The sequence below is a fragment of the Penicillium cosmopolitanum genome, assembly GCF_028827165.1.
Source record: "Penicillium cosmopolitanum strain IBT 29677 chromosome Unknown utg000003l:1.0-3747932.0:1.0-3751027.0, whole genome shotgun sequence".
Lineage (NCBI taxonomy): Eukaryota > Fungi > Ascomycota > Eurotiomycetes > Eurotiales > Aspergillaceae > Penicillium > Penicillium cosmopolitanum.
In genome coordinates this window covers 3,529,683-3,553,132 of record NW_026622673.1, presented here as the reverse complement: position 1 = coordinate 3,553,132, position 23,450 = coordinate 3,529,683, and the positions used below count along the sequence as shown (strand labels likewise).

Genomic DNA, 23,450 nt, shown 5'->3' with positions numbered 1-23,450 from the left:
TAAAGCTACACTCCGCTTCGATTTATGCTATCTCTATGCGAGGCTATGGGTATAGGCTCTTAGTTACTCTAGCTGGGAGCCAATCCCAGTCCGTAGAACAAAAAAGGCCATTGAAGTCAACCATCCCCACTAATGATGTGGCAGGATCCCACATTCGTACACTATTCCCCGTAGATTATTCCACTTTTCATCGCTGAATCTGGATCTGCGCTCTCTTTACCCTAAAAGAGTAGGTGAGCGCATCGGAGAGTTACCGCAAGCGGAAAAGCGGGCGACGCTCCGCCAAGGAAACCCCTCAGGATGATGCGGTGGCAAGAAAGAACCTGCCAACCAGTGAAATCAATGCTCAAATCAGCGGAGGTAAAATGGTCTAGCCAGCTACAGCAAGCTTAGCTGGTATAATTTGAGATTCAGTCGTGGTCGCACGATTTATCTCTACCAAGCTCGCAGATTTGGATTTGGATTCAAAATCCTCCCCTTGCAGGTGGTCGTACTAACATTTCGATTTATTCTCCGATGCTACTGTTTGCGGGGTAACTAGCCAAGTCCACCCAAGTCACATTAAATCATGGCCTCCACATGTGTTGTGCAGGAACAGTCGCACGATGCCAACACAATTACTCTCCAGACATTGCCTCCGAGTGAGTGCTCAAGAATAGATTCGTCAGAAACATCCCACGATGGATTTGCGGCGCTGGAGAAGTGGAATCAGCCTCGGATCAATGCATATCGCTCGTTTGCTACTTTCTGGAGCTTCCTGGTGATGGGCGCGAATGATGCGGCATACGGTGTAAGTGGGACATTTCGAGAGAATGTTTTGGAATCTCGAAACAATCTGTTCAAGTGGGATTTCGCTTATACTAGTATGTTTGCTAATCTTCTTTGTCGCAGGCTTTGATCCCATATGTAAGACCAAAACCTCGGATTCTTACTTTGAGAACTTGAATGCCATGCTAACAAGCCTAGCTTGAATCATATTACCACCTCTCCTACACAGTTGTGTCTCTCGTATTTCTGTCTCCGCTGGTCGGATATGTTCTTGCAGCGTTCCTCAACAATCGAATCCACACGTCGCTTGGACAGCGCGGCCCTGCGTTGATCGGACCAGGATGTCACCTACTCGCCTACATTGTCAACTGCGTCCATCCTCCATACCCAGTCCTCGTGATCTCCTTCATCTTCGCCGGGTTCGGCAACGGCTTGGAAGACGCAGCATGGAACGCCTGGATCGGAAACATGGCCCATTCAAATGAGTTACTGGGCTTGCTGCACGGTTTATATGGAGTCGGAGCTGTGCTGAGCCCGTTAATTGCCACGTCGATGATTGTGCACGCTGATATGCCCTGGTATTACTTCTACTATGTTATGGTAAGCCGCTCTATCAACCAACCTCTGGAATTTCACTCACTGGATTTGTCTTCATTAGGTCGGCTGCGCAGCCATCGAGCTAATCGTTTGCGGTACCTGCTTCTGGAAAGCAACAGGCGCGATCTTCCGACAAGCGAGAGCTGATACTGGGGGTGATAGCAAAAAAGGTGGATTGAAGACAGCGCTCTTCACGCGCCCCTCTGCACGAGTCACCTGGTTGTGCGCGTTGTTCTTGCTCGGATATGTGGGTGTGGAGGTTGCGTTGGGTGGATGGATTGTCACCTTCATGATTCGTGTGCGAAACGGCGGTGCTTTTGCCAGTGGAATGACGGCGACTGGGTTCTGGTTAGGTATCACGGTCGGGAGGATTCTGTTGGGTTTTGTGACCCCGCGAGTGGGAGAGAAGTTGGCGATTGCAGTGCGTTTCCCCCTTGCTTTCCTTGTTCCTCTCAAGTATCGAAACGAATATGCAACAGTCCAAGCTAACGATATGCCATCGTAGGCATATATCCTGCTATCCATCGCCTTCGGGCTCATCCTTTGGCTCGTGCCACAATTCTATGCATCAGCGGTCGCAGTTTCACTCCAGGGCTTCTTCCTAGGCCCCCTATTCCCCGGTGTCGTGGTGATGATCGCCAAACTATTACCCCGACACTTGCATGTCAGTTCGATAGGATTTGCAGCGGCATTCGGAGGGTCCGGAGCTGCCATTCTGCCCTTTGCAGTAGGTGCGCTGGCGCAGGCAAAGGGCGTACAAGTGTTACAGCCATTCATCATAGCTCTATCCGGAGCTATTTTCCTCATGTGGTTGGGACTACCGCGGGTATCGAAAGAACAGCGGAATGAGTGAGTAAGGTCGGAATAATGCGGCGATAATGCGATGCCCCTTAAAATGCATCATGTGGCATTTGTTCACGAGCGTTAAAGGGGCGATTCGAATGAAATTATGACATATTTGGTGCTCCGAATTGACCATTTGACACGTTCATAATATTCTTTTTGTGTGTTTTCACAAGCAGAGCAGCGCTGACATGTGAACATGTGATAGTCGGGACCCGATCAGCTTATCTGATCCGAAAGTACTTGAGTCTCCCGAGCCGCTGTTCTCCGATGGCGGGTCTCCTTGAAAAGTTTTGCTTGTTTTGAGCGGGCTTTGCGGGGGGTTTGAATTAGCGGAATTGATAGGAAATATCATTGCGAAGGTGTTATCTCTATGTCTAGCACTGTTCTTACCTTCTAAGCACTCCCCGGCCATTCGGCTTGCCCCGAGGACAGAGTTTAGGTGTTCGGCACATCTTTTAGACAGCCGGCAGTCAGTAGTATGCTACTGCATACTACTGCATAGTATATTAGAGGCAAGAATGTAAGCATTTGGGGTATTCTGTTTGTTTGTAGGGCCACCCTGACCGGTTAGACTGTATGGAGTACAACCGGGGCTGAACCGAGGTCAAATGGCTGACCCCTCGACTTGGTGGAATGGTTCGGTCTTCGCCGGAGAATCAGCCGGCCAGGCGACTAGGTGGCCTAGTCAAGTGATGATCGCTTACTCTAAACAAGTCTGTTTAACTAAATCGGCGGGAGTGACGCTAAACCTAGTTAAGCCGGGAGAGCCGACTTCGGGTTGGGTGACCCCGGGACTGCCCCAGCCGACACCCCGCAAGCTGGGGAGATGAGATAGGGATGAGATGGGGATAAGTATGGAGTATGGGGTACTCTGTACTTCCAGAGTACTACAATTTATTGTACCATAATATAGCATTCTATTCCCTATAGTATTTATTACAAGTATCAACAAGTATACTCTACTCTTCTCTCGGTCTTATTCGGCGCTTTACCCGATTGGGACAGCCTCGGCACTTTCCCTTTTGGGACTCCCTCGGCCTAGAAACGTTCACTCCGCGCTTCCCCATGGGCTTCCTCCTTAGCCACCTTCACTTCATATCTTGAACCTCTTCTCCCTTTTTCTCCTTCTTCTTCCCCATCTTCCTCCACTTCTTCCCCCTCCTTCCCTCCCTCCCCTCCACATCTTCACAATGCCTTCTCCTCCTCCTGACTGGGTCAAGGCCCTCACCCCCGCGGGCCCTCAGGGTTCCGAGCTGCTCGCGCAAGAGCGCGCCCAATCCAATATCAATGTCGACAAGCTTTCCGAATTGCTACACACAAAGGAGTTCCTGCAGCGTCAAGATCAGCTGGTGAAGCTCCTCCAGCCCGAGAAGGTCTTTGACAAGTCCCAGAACCACACTCTCGGTCGTGTCGAGCGTCTTCAACGGTCGCTGGCCAAGGCCAAGCGCCTGCAACAGCTGGCTGAGAAGCACCAATGGTCCATGGAGGAGCTCCACGCTGCCAATGAGCTAATTGGTGAACCTACTCCCTATGGCCTGCACGCCAGCATGTTCCTGGTATGATTTGTGATCCATATTCTTCACGAGCGAGCCTACAATGCTCCAGGTTTCCCATGAACGGATGAACCGATGCTAACCGGCCATTGCCAATTTTAGGTCACTCTCCGTGAACAAGGTAGCCCCGAACAACACAAGCTCTTCCTCGAGCGTGCCGCCAAATACGAGATCATTGGTTGCTACGCCCAAACCGAACTTGGTCACGGCTCCAACGTCCGTGGTCTCGAGACCACCGCCACCTGGAACCCCGACAAGAAGACTTTCACAATTCACTCCCCTACCCTCACTGCTTCCAAGTGGTGGATCGGGTCCCTCGGTCGCACTGCCAACCATGCCGTTGTGATGGCCCAGCTATTCATTGGCGGAAAGAACTTCGGTCCTCATCCTTTCGTGGTGCAGGTCCGTGACCTGGAGACTCACCAGCCTCTGGAGAATGTCTACGTTGGCGACATTGGTCCCAAGTTTGGCTACAAGTAAGTGCCCAGCACAAGGCAAAATCATTCACCAGCAACGGCTAACCATTTCCCAGCACTATGGACAACGGCTTCCTTCTCTTCAACAACGTCGAGATCCCCCACATTAACATGTTGGCCCGTTTCTCCCGCATCGACAAGGAGACCAACAAGTACATCCGCCCTGCCCTCCCCTACCCTCGTCTACGGCACTCTCACCTGGGTGCGATCCAACATTGTCCTGCAGTCCGGTGGTGTCCTGGCTCGCGGTGTGACCATTGCTACTCGTTACGCCGCTGTGCGTAGACAGTTCCAGGACCGCGATGCGGACGTCAACGCCGGAGAGAACCAGGTTCTCAACTACAAGATGGTGCAGGTCCGTCTTCTGCCGCTTTTGGCCTCCATGTACGCCCTTCACTTTACCGGTCGCGGTATGATGCGTCTGTATCAAGAGAACCAGCAGCGCATGAAGGCTGCCGCTTCCCCTGGCCAGGATTCGCGTGGCGCTGGCCCCGAGGAGCTCCGCGCTGGTGCCGACCTTCTGGCTGATCTGCACGCTACTTCCTGCGGTCTGAAGGCGCTTGCCAGTACCACCGCTGGTGAAGGTCTTGAGGTCTGCCGCCGTGCCTGTGGTGGTCACGGTTACAGCAGCTACAGCGGTATCGGCTCATATTACGCTGACTACCTTCCTACTCTGACCTGGGAGGGTGACAACTACATGCTCACCCAGCAGGTCGCCCGTTACCTGCTCAAGTCTGCTCGCGCCGTTCTTTCCGGCAAGTCTGCTGATAACGACACTTCCCGCATCCTCCGCAACTACCTTGACCGCCGCGAGAAGGGTGCCTCTTTCGATATCCTCGAGAATGATGCTGATATCGTGGAGGCCTTCGCTTGGCGCACTGCCCACCTCACCTTTGAGGCTCTGAAGCACCGCGATGCTGAGAAGCGCTCGTGGAACAGCCTGCTGGTCGATTTCTGGCGTCTTTCCACCGCTCACTCCCAGTACCTGGTTGTGAGGAACTTCTACGAGGCTGTCTCCTCTCCCAACCTGTCGCAGGCCATCGACTCCGACTCCAAGACCATCATGCACTCTCTCTTCCGCCTCTACGCCCTTCACACTCTCGAGCGCGAAGCCGCTGAGTTCTTCTCCTCCGGTGCCGTCACTGTGCGCCAGATCACCCTCACCCGCACCGTTGCCGTCATGAAGCTGCTCGACGAGATCCGTCCCCACGCCATCCGTCTTGTTGATGCCTGGGCCATCCCCGACTGGCAACTCGACAGCAGTCTGGGCCGATCTGACGGCAAGGTTTACGAGGACCTCTTCCACCGTGCCAGCCAAGAGAACCCCGTTAACGACCTGACGTTCGACCCCTACCCTTGGAATGAGAATGTTCTCAAGAACCAGCCTGGAAAGAGCAAGCTCTAAGCGTTTTTTTTTCTTTCATGTTTTTCGATTCCCGATGGTGTATTTTTTCCCCCAAATTTCTTGTACATGTTTGAATGGCTAGACTAGAGATGACATAGATCTCATAGAACGATATTTGATACCATATCACTTTCAATTTGGATTACTCAGACGTAGAAAATAGTCCAGCTTGAATAGGAAAAATCTCTCGATTTATTCACTCACACGCAACAACAATTCTTCCGACTCTTCTGCTCCATTGTGCTTTTACCCAGTTTCTGGTGCCGCGTAAGGACACAATGTTCTACAGAATTCTCACCCTTGAGTATTAAGAGATGGTCTTGTCCAGTCGGAAGATGGAAATACGTAGCAACATCCAAGATCAGAATATTATTAATGCTAGGCAAGCTGTACCCACGACAAAGGGCATAAGAATGATAAAAAGGACATCTTCTGCCTGTTTCGCTGATATTAGATGGAGAAAGAGGCACTCAAAGGCAGATCACGACTGGATCGACCAACATAAATATTATACTTTCCGTCCTGCAAAGCCCATTGCTGAGCATTGACATCCCAACTACTCAAATCCCTCCTCGTTAGCGAGAAAGTAACAGACTCGCTCTCCCCACTGGCGATAGAGACCTTCTCAAAGCCACGAAGTTGGCGGACAGGACCCCCAGGAATTCCAAGATAAAGCTGGGCAACCTCATCACCATCCACACCACCAACATTTTGCACCTTAGCAGTAACAGTCATCAAGTCGTCCCACAAATGCGGATTTCCGCCTTCGACAATATCTGCAGATGGAGGATACTTTGAAGTGGATTTACCCGACTTCTTGGTCTGCAGACCAGAGTATTTGAAATTCGTGTAAGACAATCCGTATCCAAACTCGAAGCGTGGAGAGATGCCCTTCTTATCAAAGGCCCGATAATCAATAAACTGACCCTCAGTAAAATCCGCCTGAGGGAAAAGCCAATAATCACCCTCCGGCTGCGCGGGCGAGAGAAGTTCACCATAGTCGGAGGCCTTCTTAGCGACAGTATAAGGAAGACGACCGGAAGGATTAGCGCGACCGTAAAGAATATCCACCAGAGCACGACCCGTATCTTGGCCGGGAAGATGGGCAAAAATGACAGCAGTGACATTGTCATTCTCGATCCAATTATCAACGACGCGAATGCCAGCATTATGAATGACAACCACCGTGTTTGCGCATTTACTTGCCACGTTCGTGATGAGCATATCGCTGTACTCGTCGCTCAGTCCGGGACGATCAAAGCCCTCAGTCGCATAATTATTGATAAGAACAATGCAGACATCAGAAGTGGGGTCCACATCGGGATTCTGATCGTAGAAGTTGTACATGACGGAAGTGTCATCTTCATAAGCCTGGCGCTGGATCGCGTCGATTGGCGCGTCGATGTATGCTGCGGAGTTAGCACCAGAGCCACCGGCGACATAGAGGGTGCTGTTTTGATACGGAGGGCTGTCGTGTTGTTGTGCGAGCGAGACTTCGAGAAAATCGGAGCTCGCAGCGTCGTATCCGAATACTGAAACCATCTTAGGGGATTTCAGAGGGAGGACGTTGTCGTTGTTCTTGACTAGAACATGTCCTTCGATAGCTCCTTGGAGAAGGATTGGCTTTGAGTCTGGGGATTTTCCGATCACCTGCTTGTGTGGTGCGGTGATATCTGATGGCATTCCGATGCCCGGGTTTTGGATGCCTTCGACTTGGTTGAGTTGGTACCAGGTCGCAATAATACTAGAAACATGACTAGTTAGGCTATTTTCACATCAGGTTCAGGCAAGATCTATCTTATGGCTTACCGAGTGGCCATGTCATCCAGCCTAGATGCTTCCATAGAACCATTCTTGATTGCGATCGTGAGGTTATCACCCCACGTCTGTGATGCGGGCATGACCATATCCAAGCCAGCATTGGCTCCAGCAATACCAGCATGCTGAGCACCCCAATCGGTAACAACGTACCCTGATTATATTAGCCACGATGAATAGAAAGGGCAGTGGTTCACTGGAGCTCACCTTGGAAGCCTAGCTCAGTCTTCAAAAGCCCATTGAGCGTCTTGCTATTCTGGCAACCGTACGAGTTGTTGACCCGTTGATAAGAGCACATGATGGAAGCACTTCCAGCTAGCACGGCGTCTTGGAATGGCCAGAGGTAAAGCTCATGCATAGTCTTATCATCGATATTCGACGACACTGCCTCCGTATACTCTCCCTGTTCATTCGACCCCGGGTTCCGATTTGTCTCTTGCTCATTCCCAATATAATGCTGTAAAATAGTCAGATTATACTCGAGACGACCCCGATCGGTGATCAAATACCTTGGTCGAAGCCCCAACTCCCGCTGACTGGATACCTTGGATAGTATCATAGACCAAACCACCAGTAAGATACGGGTCATCGGAGAATCCTTCCCAATTGCGGCCGCCCTCAGCAATGCGACCCAGTGGACCGACCACAGGACCTAGGAGTAAGTTCACGCCTTTTCTGCGAAACTCAGCGCCCATGTGTGCGCCACGTTTCTTTGCGAGGTCTTTGTTCCAGCTAATCAACACGTTAGCGAGATAAGTAAATATTACCAGAGTAATTAATCTTACCTAGCTCCGACATGGAGTCCACTCGGCCAGCTGTTCACGTAGTCGGTTCCTCTCTAGTACCGTCAGTGACATGAAGCAAAGCGAACGCAAAGCAAATAAACCCACCAGTCCATTCCCTGCATCAGAAACGCAGAAACCAGGAAAGCCGAGGCGTTCAATTGGCGCAATATTCCCCGAGCATCCATTATTGACAAAGACACCGGCAGTCAGATTAACCTTCTCCTCAGCAGATAGTTTGCCGACGAACTCCTTGGCTTTCTGGTAGGAAGCTTCCCAGTTACCAGAGCCTGTTCCCTCGGCTATATTCAAGGTATTCAAGGGTCAGTACAATCGTGATAAATTAAGACAGGAAGGAGAACACGACATACGCGAAGGATAAACAGGTGGAGACTGTCCGTAGAAATGGGTATCACTCGTGATGTTCTCAGCGTGAGCCGAACAGCTCAACAAAAGGGCGAGCGATAGACCCAGGGAGTAGGTCTTGAGCCCCATATTTCGTCTGGGTATAATGGCCAGCTAGACTTGACTTGAATGGGCTTGAGGTCGGCTCATCACTAGGAGGTATCTGCCAATTTATAGACAAGCGCGGCTCGGAGAATTCAGACGGTAAATCCGAGACGAAAATGGCACGCTTTGTGTAAGGTTTAGACTTTCCTAGTTCATCCTCGGACAACACTAGACCGACGCGATAGTAGTTCAGATATTATATGAAAGGTCGGCTGCGGACAACCGAGGGGCGGGGAAGAGGAGAGGAGAGGAGGTGAGGTACAGGCGCGATGTATCTTCAAGTCAAGCCATATCCAAAGTACCAAAGTTGTGGGGAAGTCCTCATAACCTGCAAAAGAAGGACTGAAGAAAAAATGAATAACAGTGGTACGATCGCGTGGGAAGAGCAGACGCGATCCAGAACAGCGCGTTCAGGTCGTCCACATTCCAGAGCTAGATTCTATCAGTAAGGGGAATCTCGGTGCCCGATCTGATGCGATTCGATCATCGTGGTCAGTTCTCACGATACGTAACATAGTAGAGTACCAGTGAGGAGTCGCAATCTAAAAGAATCGGGTAGGGGAATAGGTCGATCTGTGAAGCACGGATGTTTCTGGGGTAGTATCAAGATTTGATTCTTTGCTTAGCTCTGTCATACTAACTATAAAACGGGGCTGTTTCCCCCGCTTCCCCGCAACATCCATGGATGTGGGGCCATATTTTCATTATTATTGATTATTTCTTCTTCAGCGATCGCATATACCTCCTACAATTGAACAATGTAGTAATCTGCTAGCTTGAAGGAATTTGAAGATTGGAAGCTTTTTTCAGGCACCGCCACACCCGCATGGCTTACCCCTGAAAACCGGGCCGCTTGCTCAAGCTCGAAAACTGTCTAGTTGGACAAGTAGTTAGAGCTGGTGAAAGATATTGCGATATGGTATTTCCCCCTGGCCAAATAACTGCTGCTGAGATGGGGAGGGTATGAGATTAGACACATAGTTATTCAATGTCCCACATTTTAGTCCTGGTCGAACTTTTCACTATGCGGGTTTTATGATGTGAGTCTAATGGGGGGAGATCCGGTGGGTACGGCGGACTATAGGCAGGAAGCGGAAATATTTTGGTATGCGTGGTTGCTAGAAATTTGCACGTTCCATAAGGAATTCCATTTTGCCGATAAGGGCGAGAATCTACCAGTATTTGGTAGGGGATGTTTCGCAACGAGAATATGTGAAGTTCCACCCAAACTTATCGGGATTAGGAAGCTACTGGAAAGGTTCACAGGGCAACCTTCACAAACAAGAATGGAAGGAGGAACTTCAACCTCAAAGCAAAAATCAGAGCTAGGTTTTGCAGGACAGCTTTCTCTAAAATAGCAATAAATCGGTCTGTGCACTGTCATCTCCTGTTGGAACCTCAGTCAGCACTTGATTGGCCTGAGTCCATTCGGAACATTTGGAACATACTTCTTTCAATAGGCTAGATTGGAGGACCCCTTCAAGATTAAAGTTATCACCAACTCAATTGAGATCGCGACTGTGGTTGTAATAATCATTCCTGCTGATCAGGTAGGAAGGAGACTACTCGCGTGCTCAGGGACGACCATATGCTGATTACCTAGTCCTGTACTATGGCTATCAGTGTTATCGCGGTTTGTCGTCAGGTCAAAGCGTCAATCCATACTAGCATTTACTAGTATTATATTTGCTTGTTTCTGGAGTAAGTATCCCCTCCCCTCGATACTATTTAGCATGGTGGTCGCTAATTTGATCGCGACATAATGCTAGATACTATTGGTTTTACCGCCAAGTGTGTACTGGCTAGGGATATATCGGAGAGGTCTCATCTCAGAGACTCCAACCTTATACTGCTGGCCTCGCGGGAGCGGTGGCTTGTGTTGCCAGGTTCGTGATGAATGTGCTCATTCCATACATGGTGGAGCTTCAAAACGGGCTGGTTCTACTTTGGCGTCGGACCTTCGTTCGTTGTCGGCATGTGGCTGCTGATTCCAGAGGATATGAGCGAGTCCTTAAAAATCATGGTGATGTAAATGTATATCCGGGCTTTAGATTCGAGTAGCTTGGTTAACCTTCATAACTTAAGACGATCGGCTGCTGAGTTCGATGAACTATTCGAAAAAAAATGATCAAGCCTTGGGAATTCAATAAGACAGAAACGGCCCGCAGCGGCTCGTCCATCTCAGTAGGGCGAGAAACAACTCAAATTCACAACTGATGTTGCCTGAAATCATTGTGCTGAGGCCCACATGCGGAGGCACAGTTGAGATCATTTGCCTAAATTGTTTTCCTCTTCGATAGCTAGCCATCACATAACTCACACATGCAACATCATTCCATCGGTTTGAGCTTCTGTCGCGCTATAGCTGCAGTTTTGAGCCACTCAAGATCCTGTGTCTTTTGGCAGATTCCAAGGCCATAAAGACTATTTAGCAGGATTGCTCGGATAATTCTTCGCTGGGCATCGTATGTTCGATTTCCCCATCCGATCCTATTAGCCGCGCTTGCTTCACTTCAAGTTCTTTGGATGTGAAACAGCCCCGGCAAGCCAGTCGCTCTGTGCATAGTAGCCCCAAAGCTTTAAATACAGGCAACTTTCATATTGGCTATTGCCAACCAAGATCAGCAGATTGTCTCATGTGTTTCCGGTGGGATGAACGCAATGTCTCGGGCGGGATGGCCGATTGATCACCACATCCACGGAGTACGGAGTGAGCTAATCCAATTTGCGTTGCTATTTTATCCATATCCCGAACACGATTCCGAAGTGACATGCCGGTAGAATAACAGGGCTATTGTCGGTGGCCATGACGTCGGCATGCCGATCGGTGGTCCCTGACAATCTTTCCATCTTCAATACCAACTCGAACCCAGTAGGAGGCAAAATGGCACAGCTGTGCGTGGAGGTTGCGTGGAGGGTTATAGTGGTGATATCATCATATGCAGATGGTATTCCCGTTCTTCTTCCCAGCGACCAGCGACCGGCAATCAAAACTCAGACTCTTGACTCTTGGAAGAATCTCGGCAAAGATGGAGTGAAACTTAAACCTGTCTCAACCGACTCGGCGGCTAAATGCATCTCACCTTCGGTTAAAAAAGCGGCTTCAACCGAAGCCGAAAGCCCTCTCAATTCCTCCGACTGGCTGGGGGGATGTCGAGGAGACCGGGGTGCTCCGCCAATGACGCCGCCCGCTTCCCCAAATTCTGCCCCAGAATCCTCCTCCAGGCCATTCCTCCACATTTCCCACATTTCCCCCGGTCGATCCCTTCCGTGATAAGCCATGTCCCGGCTCAGGAGTGGTGCGACGCCCATTCCGCCACAACCGTTTGTTGGCGTCGCTAGACTTGTTTTCCAAGCCCTTCCCGAACTGTGCATTGACCGGTAGAACGGATAATGTTGACTTATAAAGCTACCCTTGGCCGCATGGAAGTTCGAAAGACCAACCTATTTCGAGGCTCGCTGCCAAGATGTATCGAATCACGAATATCTACGGTATTTTTCATCCATTTCTCGTTCATTCAACGCCAGGGACCGGCTCTAACTTCTGATTAGTCCTCGCCGCGTTCGGCACCATCGGCGGAGCTCTCTTCGGCTTCGATGTGAGGTAAGTCGATGTTTCAATTCACTCAGGGTTGGACATAATTGACTCGGTACAGCTCGATGAGTGCCTGGATTGGAATTGACACATATACCGAATTCTTTGGGAACCCCGATTCCAATCTTCAAGGTGGAGTATGTTACCCTTCAACTTTCATGATACCTCAGCGTACTAAGCTAAACTCATAATGATAAATAGATCACTGCTTCCATGTCCGCCGGTTCATTCGTCGGCTCTATCGCAGCCGGCTGGTTATCCGACTACCTTGGCCGTCGCGGCGCACTAATGGTCGCCTCCCTCGTCTGGATCGTTGGAGCTATGGTACAATGCAGTGCACAGAACGTTACACATCTTGTCGCCGGTCGTGTTGTTAGTGGTCTGGCAGTGGGAGTCACTTCCTCGCAGACCTGTGTTTACCTATCCGAACTAGCCCCGGCAAAGATTCGTGGTCGCATTGTCGGTATTCAACAATGGGCGATTGAATGGGGTATTTTGATCATGTACCTAATTGCATACGGTTGCTCGATAGGTGTGGCGGGCCCAGCTGCTTTCCGAATCTGCTGGGGCATCCAAGCTGTCCCCGGTCTGATTCTATTCATCGCACTATTCTTCTTCCCCGAATCTCCTCGCTGGCTGGCCGGCAAGGAACGCTGGGAGGAAGCCCTTGAGACCTTGGCTTTGATTCATGGCAATGGTGACCGGAATGACCCTGTGGTGCAGGTTGAGTTCGAAGAGGTTCAAGAGGCCGCGAGAATTGCGCACCAAGCAAAGGACATCTCTTTCCTTGCTCTATTCGGACCGCGTATCTGGAAGCGGACCATGTGCGGAATGAGTGTGCAAATGTGGCAGCAGCTACTCGGAGGCAATGTTGCAATGTACTACGTTGTATACATCTTTGAGATGGCTGGAATGGTAAGTCACCCTTATTGTGTCTATCCGAGATTCTCAACTAACATGAGTAGACTGGAAATACTACCCTCTGGTCTTCGGCTATTCAATATGTTATCTTCCTGGTTACTACCGGCGTCATGCTCCCATACATCGATCGAGTTGGTCGACGACCTTTGCTCCTGACTGGCGCGGTGACTTGCATGGTTGTTCACTTCGTGATTGCAGGTGTTATGGCTAGCAGGGGTCACCCGGTATCTAACGTCAATGGAAACTCTAACTTGACATGGTCCATCAAAGGCGGCTCTGGAATGGCTGTTATTGCCTTTTCCTATATCTTCACTGGTATCTACGGCTTTACTTGGGTATGCACAGCTTTTGAAACCTCCAAAAACTCTTCATTATATTAACCAGATGCAACAGGCGCCGGTCGCATGGATCTACGCTGCCGAAGTTTTCCCACTCAAGTACCGTGCTAAGGGCGTTGGTCTATCTGCCTCGGCAAATTGGATCTTCAACTTTGCACTGGCTTACTTTGTCGCACCGGCATTCCACAATATCCAGTGGAAAACATACATCATTTTTGGAGTATTTTGTTGTGTTATGACTTTCCATGTCTTTTTCATGTATCCGGAGACGGCTGGTCGCTCACTGGAGGAGATTGATGCGATTTTCGACTCCAATGTTATGCCGTGGCGCACCAATCAAATCGAGAACAGATTCGGCGAAGAAGTCGAAAAGCACAAGCAAGCCAACGAGAAGGTCGGCAAGGATTCTGAAGGTGCCACCCATGAGGAGGTGGTCTGAATCACTTAACGTTTGAACTATCTATGACTATTTAGAGTCTTTCATAAACAGAACGAGGTATGAGAATGAACATTCATCAACATACGCATAATTCACCCTGTAGGATATTTTGATCATAGCCATGATATCTCATGGTAGGAACCTTGTTCATATTCAGCACTTGCCAGTACTTCCAGAACTTTAATTGACGAATCACTACTGCGAACTAAAAATGCACATGCAGGACCGGGCATATCCGCTGTGGGCTTTGTTATCATTGGAGCGTTCCATTCGTCGACAAGTCAATTGCTTAGTGTGATTGCTTAGCTTGGTTGAAGGAATAAATACAGTCTACCGAAGCCTGGCCTAGATACTCAGAATTTGCAACTCGGGATTTTAGGTCAAGGGGATCAAGTTAATTATGAAACTTCAGTCTGGTATGGGTATTGAAGACTGATCTCGAAGGTAATAAGGTACAAAATGAAAATAAGGGTATTCCTTCGCGCCCGGCACATGGTGAGTCGTGAGGATCATCGCGGTATGCCAATTTCCTTCGTGCGCATCGCAAGATATTTCTCGGCACAACTCTTCTTTGGCCCTCCATTATGTATGACAGCGCCACGAAATTGAACAAAGTCTATTTCTCCTCGCTAGTTGCGGTATTGTCGTCGCTATCCTTCTCGGCGTGTTCACGGTGAGCCCTGGCAACATTCTTGTTCGGGTTGGAGATAACACTGGCGCGACGGACTGCATCATCCTCGACATCGTCCAGAGTGCGAAGAAGTTCACCGTTGGGGCCGTACATGTGTGGTTCTGTACGGGCAACATGAACGACGTCGAAAACATTAGACGTCTTGCGGAAAATACGATCCATCTCCTCTAGGGAAACGCATGGTAGTCTCCGGGAAGAAGAAGTACACAACAGGCACAATTGCGGCGTTACTAGAAACATTAGTAAAGATCGAGTGTGCCATGGTAGAATACAAGGACTTACATAACAGCGAAGATGACATAGGTCTTGTAGCCAATGGTACTGAAAGCAACTGGTGTGATCATGACGACCATGAAATTCCAGATCCAGTTGGATGAAGTTGAAAGAGCATTGGCGGGAGCACGAATCTTCAGAGGAACAATCTCCGCGGGTACAGCCAGGTCATTCCCAACCAACCAATAGCGAAGAAAGTGTTGAAAACAAACAGGAACACCGTCTGGGCGATACCGGCAGCGACACCTGTAGAATTGCCCTTGTTCGTAGAGGAGATTGAATCACTGATGGCCAGGACAGCCATAGAAACCGACATGCCAACAGCGCCGAAGAGCATGAGCGAACGACGACCAAATTTTTCGATGGTGAACACGGCGACCCAGGAGGCAGCAAAGTACTCAGTACCGTTGCAAGCAGCAATAAGACGCGAGTTAATACCGCTCAGACCAATTTGTTCCTCAATAATGGTAGGAATATAGTATGTGATCAAGTTGATACCGGAGATCTGCTGGAACATCTGGTTGACGTAGGCAAGCATGGTACGATGGAAGTGTCGATCAGGGCCCATAGTAAACATATCGCGGAATGAGCCCTTGGCCATCTCCAGGACGGTAGCTTTAATAGCGATAAATTCAGTGTCAATGAAGACTTCGTCGGTCTCATCGCCCATCAAGCACGACAAAACCTCGCGGGCCTCATCCTCACGACCCTTCAAAATAAGCCAACGGGGAGACTCTGGGAGGAACATGACGAAAACCAAGATGATGGCAGCGAAGAAGATCTGGAAAGCGAGCGGGAAACGCCAAGCAACCTCACTGGGATCGGCGAACAGTAAACCGAAATCAATCCAATAACTGATGGTGATACCACAAGTGATCATAGCACCCTCAATCATGACCAGTTGACCTCGTCGATGGGACTTGCAGCATTCAGATTGCCAGGTGGGGACTGTAGATGTGTTGATGCCGTTTCCGAAACCAGTGACAAGACGACCAACGACCAGCTGGGCGAGCTCGTAGGAAGTACATTGCAGAATAGCTCCGATGCACATAATGAAAGAACCGAGGAAGATAGCCTTGCGGCGACCCAGCATGTTACCAATCCAGATAGTGGGAATAGAACCGGCGAAACATCCCAAGTTGTACGCGGCAACGGTGATACCCTGGCGAGTTGACTGATTGGATTTAGCCGCAGATGACCAACCCTCAGTATGCGCTGCTGTAGTATCAATTGTTGGGAAGTATTTTCTGAAAGAGTCGAGGGTAAGAAGGCCACCAGTCACGCCTTGGTCGTAACCGAAAAGCAGGAAATCCATACCAGCCAGGACGCCGATAGCGACCTGAAGCTGGGTGCCATTGAGGCCGAGAAAGCGTTTGGTCGGCATGTTGAGGTAGCAGTCGCTCGGTTGTTTACCTCGGAGCTGCGAGGGCCTTTTACTTTATTCTTTGTTCTAGTGCTGTTCCCCTGTCGAGCCGATCCAGTCGGGTATAGAAGGCAAAGAAGGAAAGGGAAGGAGATTTCCTTATAGAATCAGACCACAGCAAACATCCAAGAGAAAAAGACAAGAAATGATCAACGAGACCGGGGCCTGGTCGGTTTTAAAAGCCCGCTGCACATCCACATCCATCTAACCATTCGGGGGCCGTGAGTGCGCCCCAGAACTCGGGTTGCTTTGTTGGTCTGGTCAGGAGTTCCTTTTCTTGTTAGCGGCAGAGCATGATTCGAAAAAGACGCCCTGAGCAGGGTCCACTTCCATCACTGATTCTCCATATTCCACGGGAGTGTGGGCCATGGTTGGCTCATACCCCAAGGTCAACTCCAGGTTTGCACAGACACTTTCGGGCGAGCGTGTCAACGGCCCCCAGTATCCCGATTCATCTCTCGTGTGGTCTTCCAGGCTACGCGAAAGACCGAACCACCAATAGGAGATCGTGATGCCGGGCAGCGGGCGGTGGTTTCCGGGTTCTCCAGGTACGGTTAGCACGGTTCAAGGCTTTCCTTCCGCATCTCCAGACGAAGCAACGCCCCCGCCGATCATTTTGGCCTCTCAGCTTTGAGCATCATGAGGCGGAGTGGAGCTTCTCCCGTTGGTAGTCTCCTCCACGCCTCCGGGAGACAAAGAAGGAAAAGCCAAAAAAGAAAACTGGGTCTACGATCTGGGAGCCCTGGGGGGAAATAGTCACCCCAGAATCGGGCACACGAGTCATTTTGATGTAGGAAATACCGCTGGTAAGGAATATAGATTGTTGTGATTTTGTTCCAGCTACTGAGTCTATTGCTGCAACTACAGCTTAAGCAAAGAATACGGTCTACGCAAAACAAAAATAAGGGGCCCAGCCGAGATCCAGCCGCTTGTAAAAGAGCCTGCGTAGCTCAGATCGCCCTCCACGAATCAAATAATTCCCGAGGTTAGATGCACCGAGTTCCTTTAATCTCTAGTCCTCGAGAGTAGTAATACCCAATACCCTGCAGGTCTACGGATTCAGTTCCGTTACGCCCACCGGATGAAGTCGTGAACCCGAGACGACCCAAACGCAAAATGGCGCCTTGGCGCCTAGAACGCCTCAATGAGCTTCGCATCTCTTAAGTGGTCTTGTCTACAAAACAAGCCCTCGACAAGCCGCTGACCTACCTGCCCAGAGAAGGCTTCTCTCGACCTCTTGTCTTGGCCCAGTTCAAGTTACCCCTGTCCTGAGATCATGATATGGATTGAACCTTTGAATTTGGACACACAACCATGGCAACGGATAGCTACCGAGGATCCCGTCGGCTCTCAAACCTGCTTCCATCCGCCTGGTGGGCGGTGGCGTTCAGCCCCCTCATCGTACCATTCGTGGGTCAGGGCGCATCGCATCAAGCATGATGAGGCTAGACTTCAGCCAAGAAACTTCATACATTGCAACTGCCACCCTATCGTCAAAGAGAAACAAATGTGTAGGCAAGGACTGCCCGCTGGGGCAACGTAGCCTGTGTTCTCCTGAAAATACACCGCGCTAGCATTCGCTAAAAAGCCGAATGTATCCGACGACGCCCCTCAGTGGTGACTGGCTCACTTTCGTCTGTGTCGTCTCCCCGCTACGGTTGCGACCGAATCCTGGGGGATGAACAAAGCGACTTACTCAAGAAGGCAGTTCCGAGAAAGTCCCATGCCACACAATTCCCACTTCTCCTATCCCGCGTCGCGCCCGACCTCAGCTGGTTTCACTTGCTTTTTACACGCATACGAGTCCGTACTACTGTAGCTCAATGCACGCCATGTATTATTGACTAATCTCTAACATCCCAATTTCCTTCCCCCTCTTTAGCGCGATATACTAGAATAGACATTCTCCACGTCGTCTGATCTCTGGGCCAAAGTCTGCGGCAATCCACGAGGCGCCTTCCGCCAGCCACTGAGGTCACTCAGCATGGTTCAAAAATCGCGACTCCGTGCGAAGGTTTACTGGTCAAGCCATGGCGTGCGGATCATTGAAAACAAACCCCCAGGCCGCTTTGGTCTGTGCGGTGTCGCAAGGGTCAAGACTGCGTGTTACCTGCGCAGAATCGCCCCCCCCCCCCATCAGAGGCCTCATTTCGCTCTCGCAGGAATAGAAACTATATTATTGATTCAAGTTAATGAATGCCTTACACGCATTATCTACCCCATATAAAGAAGTACAAAGCCCAGGTTTCGCAGATCCTACAGTCTCTGGTGCATAGTACTAGTATACTGTTACCACAGCTGTAAACACACATATGGAGTACGTTTAGATCGATTCTTTATCCAAAGATATTTTTGGATACGCAACCATATGCGCACCTTGTAGATCTTACTTATTATATGTTCTTTGCGACGTCGCGGGGCCACACGTTGGTCCATGTGTTTCCTGATTTCTCGGGAAGTCGGATGTGATGGGGACTACCCCTTGCATCGACGGTGAGGTCGCAGGGTGCCCTACTGCGGTACACCGTACATTTTTTGCCTCCGGTCATGCATTTCCAACCCCGATGAAGATTCTATTGGTTGCAGGTAGCCTAATCTCGCAGCCCTTCTCTTCTAGAAGATGAGGCTCGGTCATTCGCAGATCGACAGGGCGTTATGCGCCTGCACAACGCCCCCTTCTGGAGCCAGGCTCCTCAAAGCGGGACGATTTTTTTTTTCCTGATACTCGGATGAGATTATACTCGTCATGCTGTGTCAGGCTGCAGTACAATATGATATGGGGCCCGCCCCCACAAATTCGGGGCTATGTGGCGTTGAGCATGGCCTTCTGCAAGGGCGTACGGGCGCAGAACGCTCCACTTCGGACTTCCCCAGAAGTTCACCGCTTGAAGGATCACGTTTCTAGAACACTGGTCGCACTGCTCGCCAAAATGGATCGAGCTACTTAAGTTTGACTCTGAAATTTGACTTGATATTGTTCAGACCAGGCGTCAGAAGTGGGGCACCGCAGCAGATAGATAGTGGATGAAGTCGTGAATTTCTGTCAGTGTCAGCGATTATGAATTCCTATAGGCTAAGATTGCAAAGTCAGACCCATTCGCCAGGATTTTATCATAGTGAGTGATAATTCATGTCCTACTAAATTGTATTAGCAATTCCAACCAGGGCTCTGGGTAACGTTTCGATGATTTCGGACTCGGATACAGTCTTAGACGAGTAGTAGTAGAGGTTTACTAGTAGTACTCCAGAGCTACTAGTACGATATATATTATCTTCCAAGGTTCTAGTAGGTAGTACTAGGGTTATGGCAGCCCGGCAGATGGTAGTAGCTACTACTAAGTAACTCCCAGGAACTTGAACTTGATCACTTCCCAAGTGGCCATCAAAAACCTTGGAATATACATTTGGACCTCAGGATTTCAAGTTACTTGGAAGGTTCGAGTCATAGCAGGCAAGAAAAAGGCCTTCCGCAACCTGAAGGTTGCTCGTGAATATCCATCTTCATCAAATGATAACTATTAATGGCTAGCTACTCCATTCAAAGCAGGATTCCGACACATAAGTACTACCTGGCAGTTACCAGTAATCAGGGAACTCTTCCAAAGGTTGCCCAGGTGGGTCGGTCAAGATCACAAGATGTCGGCCAGCCGGAGATGCGCATCCGCGAACCTTGACCGAGAATTCTCAAGCAAAATTCCAAAGCACCACGCTCATCCATGTCGTCGGGACCCCTTTGTGATCGCTCTGTCTGAGCACTCAAATCCAAACTCTATAGACTCGCCCCTTTGCTTCCCTTCCTCTTGTAGTAAAGCTGGCGAATTTTGGTAACACAAACTCTAACGGCTACAAGTACCGCGAGCCGTTAACGGAATAACTGTTTCGATAACTGTAAGACCCGACTCGATCAGATAAACTTTAATATAGGGCGACACATTTCGCGAAAAGGTGGCGGCAAGCTTCACCAAGATGCTCGCACAACTCAGGGGAATCTTGGATAGTGGTCGAACGATTAAAAATACAATAATTTCTCTAAGGAAAGGTTGCTGGTTTCCCTCCGCGACGATGTTCTCGACTGTATTTTCATCTCCCTTGCACAAATTGAATTGTCATAAAGTAAACAATCAAGGCTGGGTCACAATATTTGGTTACTGCTATGTTGCATGATGCAGGGTAACACAGTCAATGGTCGAGATCACCTCATATCGAAACGGCTGAGCTGTCGTTTCGTTATTTTAATCTCTAGAAACTGAGCGCTACGGTAGAGGCTGATGGTCAAGACGGCAAGTTTCTTCGGTTATCAATTTCGCCTCGTAGCTCATAGTTCTTGGTGAGTGCTGAGTTCTAACAAAATCAAGACCATGCAGCTCATCGATATTGCATGAAAGAGAAAACCTTATAATTCTAAGACTTTTGTAAGGGCGAAAAGTCAAAGGTTAACTATATTACAGGAACACTGGCAATGATGTAAGTATTATTCAAAATCAGCATATGACTTGACACTAGCTGCATTTACGGGGTAATTCGGAAATAAATTCTCCGCAACAGACCTTGATTAAATTTAGGCGAGGACATAAATCACTTGGAAATTAGCGAGCCGGGACCCGGTGGAATGAAGGGATGTCATCTCGGCAAAAGTGCATCGCGACCAATCTCAACTGATAGACCCTGGAGAGCACAAAATCATGGGCTATGTGCCCAGGAAACTGATCAGCTATTTTAGATAATTATTATGTTGGTGACGAACAAAAGCATTACGAATGAAATATCAAAGGCAACCAGTCGTGCTAGAGCGGGATCCCTAGTCCATAAAAACTTCGCATGCCACAGAATCAACAAAGGAATGCTTAGGAGATTTAACACGTACGATGTTGATCAAACAGAACACCACCCCTTGTTAACGTATGGTTGCAGTTGACTTTAAGGTTGCATTATAGCTAGATGGAAAAGGACATCTACGTCCGTGGCTAAACTTAGCCTTTTACTCTCCACAACACACTTCGCGAAGATTGCCTCCGGATGTGCCGATTATCTTGACAACAAGGGTTTTCAGTCTAATCGGAGACTGGGAAATCTTGCAGGTGGTTAATGGCAGCCAGATCGGAAATGAAAGGTTGCCAGGATGGCTTTATGGAGTCTCGAGATGATATTCCGCTGAAAGAGTCTGGAAGCGATGATGTTCTTGATGACCAGAAAGGCGAATACCCGTCACCAGCCAAGCTGGCGCCTATTATCCTGGGTTTATGCTTTCAATCATTTTGCATCGCCCTGGTAAGCTTGCTCCCAGGTTACACTGATTACGGAAGCTGATATATAACGAATATAGGACAATACAATCCTGTCGACCGCGATCCCCAAAATAACAGAAGAGTTTAATTCTCTCGAGGACCTTGCCTGGTATGCGAGCGCCTATCTGTTGACAACTTGTGCGGTAACTCTCCCCTTCGGCAAGATATACACCTACTATTCTACGAAATGGACATATATAATCGCTCTTGGATTGTTTGAGTTGGGGTCTTTGATATGTGCAGTGACACCAACATCAAAAGGGCTGATCCTTGGGAGAGCTATTGCGGGAGTCGGATCAGGTGGACTTTCTCCAGGTGCTCTCCTTGTCCTCGCCAATACCCTACCTTTGCATCGCCGTGCTCTATATTTTGGAATTATTGGAAGCACCAGCGGTATTGCGACCGTAACTGGTCCATTGTGAGAAAACCATCAGGTAAAAAATCACCTAATTTCTTTTAACTAACATCTCGACAGACTTGGCGGACTACTTACTGACAGGGTCAGTTGGCGATGGTGCTTCTATATCAATCTCCCCTTTGGAGTACTCACGGGAATATTCATAATACTGTTTTTCAAAGACTCAAAAAAATACCCAAAAAAAAGCTCGAGCCTGGAAAAATAAACAAAGTCAAAAGAATGGACCCGTGGGGGATTCTTGTTTTCATACCGGCTATCATATCGATTTTGCTCGCCATGCAATGGGGAGGGACAAAGTACGAATGGGCAGATCCCCGAATCATTGTTCTCATTGTGATATTCGGTGTATTTGGCTCCGTATGGTGTGTGATTCAATTCTGGAAGCAAGAAGAAGCCACGGTTCCGCCTCGTCTGCTGAAGGATCGCAATGTTCTTGGCGCTGTCATCCACGCAATGTTCTTAGGAGGCTCTTTCTTTGTATTTGGGTACTATGTGAGTTATCGTGCCAACACCCTTAGTTGAACAAAAGCCTAACCTACCCAGCTTCCGATTTGGTTCCAAGCAATCGAAGGAGAATCAGCGTCAGAGTCTGGAATCAACAACCTTCCCATGGTGGTTTCGATGATAGTATGTTCGGCGATCGGAGGATTGCTGGTCAATCTCATTGGGTATTATACACCTCTCATGTTTCTCGGGAGCGCGCTTCTCACAATCGGGTCGGGACTATGTACAACATTCCAAGTTCAGACTTCGCACGAAAAATGGATCGGCTACCAGATTATCATCGGCATCGGAGCTGGAGTAGGATTCCAACAATGCATCAATGCTTTGCAGACGGTCTTGCCATTGCATGACATACCCATAGGGATTGCGATCATCACTTTCTCACAAAGCCTGAGCGGTGCAATGTTTATCTCGATTGCTCAAAATGTTTTTCAGAACCGGCTAGTAGCAGGTCTCATTGAAAATGCCCCCATGGTCAACCCCATTTCCGTCATCCGATCGGGAGCAGCAAATTTGTCACACCGGCTCCCAAAGGAGGCTCTTCCTTCTGTTCTCTACGCGTACAATCTCGCTGTAACGGAGACATTTTATGTTTGCGTAGCCACAGCAGGCCTATCATTCTTCGGAGCATTGTTGGTTGAATGGAAATCCATGAAACGCCAGCCAAATAAGTCTCAAGACTGAAACAATCATTCAATCTAACAGCTTTGTGAACTGGATTGGTGTTGAGACGTGACCAGCCTCTTCAAACATCAGCTATCTTTATTGTGAATAATTATCAGTCTCATAATTACAATCGATGAATTTC

General features: G+C 49.1%; 6 protein-coding genes across 6 annotated transcripts; 4 read left to right on the top strand and 2 right to left on the bottom strand.

The window, feature by feature from the left end:
- Positions 1–568: 568 nt before the first annotated feature.
- On the top strand, positions 569–2,218 carry N7509_001367 (uncharacterized protein; the record flags this gene model as incomplete). The annotated part of the gene is made up of 4 exons (XM_056626004.1): positions 569–863; positions 998–1,368; positions 1,427–1,786; positions 1,871–2,218. The coding sequence occupies 4 exons, from the start codon at positions 569–571 to the stop codon at positions 2,216–2,218; spliced, it is 1,374 nt and encodes a 457-aa protein (XP_056494586.1).
- Positions 2,219–3,401: 1,183 nt separating this feature from the next.
- On the top strand, positions 3,402–5,645 carry N7509_001366 (uncharacterized protein; the record flags this gene model as incomplete). Its single annotated transcript, XM_056626003.1, has 4 exons — positions 3,402–3,767; positions 3,867–4,240; positions 4,297–4,353; positions 4,394–5,645. 4 exons carry the CDS (start codon positions 3,402–3,404, stop codon positions 5,643–5,645), a joined length of 2,049 nt encoding a protein of 682 aa, XP_056494585.1.
- Positions 5,646–6,095: 450 nt separating this feature from the next.
- Positions 6,096–8,740, bottom strand: N7509_001365 (beta-glucosidase; the record flags this gene model as incomplete). Its single annotated transcript, XM_056626002.1, has 7 exons — positions 6,096–7,389; positions 7,455–7,617; positions 7,671–7,920; positions 7,973–8,195; positions 8,249–8,301; positions 8,354–8,547; positions 8,617–8,740. The coding sequence occupies 7 exons, from the start codon at positions 8,738–8,740 to the stop codon at positions 6,096–6,098; spliced, it is 2,301 nt and encodes a 766-aa protein (XP_056494584.1).
- Positions 8,741–12,222: 3,482 nt separating this feature from the next.
- Positions 12,223–14,048, top strand: N7509_001364 (sugar porter family MFS transporter; the record flags this gene model as incomplete). The annotated part of the gene is made up of 6 exons (XM_056626001.1): positions 12,223–12,247; positions 12,308–12,359; positions 12,412–12,487; positions 12,552–13,265; positions 13,316–13,606; positions 13,656–14,048. 6 exons carry the CDS (start codon positions 12,223–12,225, stop codon positions 14,046–14,048), a joined length of 1,551 nt encoding a protein of 516 aa, XP_056494583.1.
- A 616-nt stretch (positions 14,049–14,664) lies between these two features.
- Positions 14,665–16,396, bottom strand: N7509_001363 (uncharacterized protein; the record flags this gene model as incomplete). Its single annotated transcript, XM_056626000.1, has 4 exons — positions 14,665–14,840; positions 14,917–14,969; positions 15,022–15,070; positions 15,196–16,396. The coding sequence occupies 4 exons, from the start codon at positions 16,394–16,396 to the stop codon at positions 14,665–14,667; spliced, it is 1,479 nt and encodes a 492-aa protein (XP_056494582.1).
- A 5,124-nt stretch (positions 16,397–21,520) lies between these two features.
- Positions 21,521–23,326, top strand: N7509_001362 (MDR family MFS transporter; the record flags this gene model as incomplete). The annotated part of the gene is made up of 4 exons (XM_056625999.1): positions 21,521–21,703; positions 21,759–22,124; positions 22,220–22,630; positions 22,682–23,326. The coding sequence occupies 4 exons, from the start codon at positions 21,521–21,523 to the stop codon at positions 23,324–23,326; spliced, it is 1,605 nt and encodes a 534-aa protein (XP_056494581.1).
- Positions 23,327–23,450: the final 124 nt, after the last annotated feature.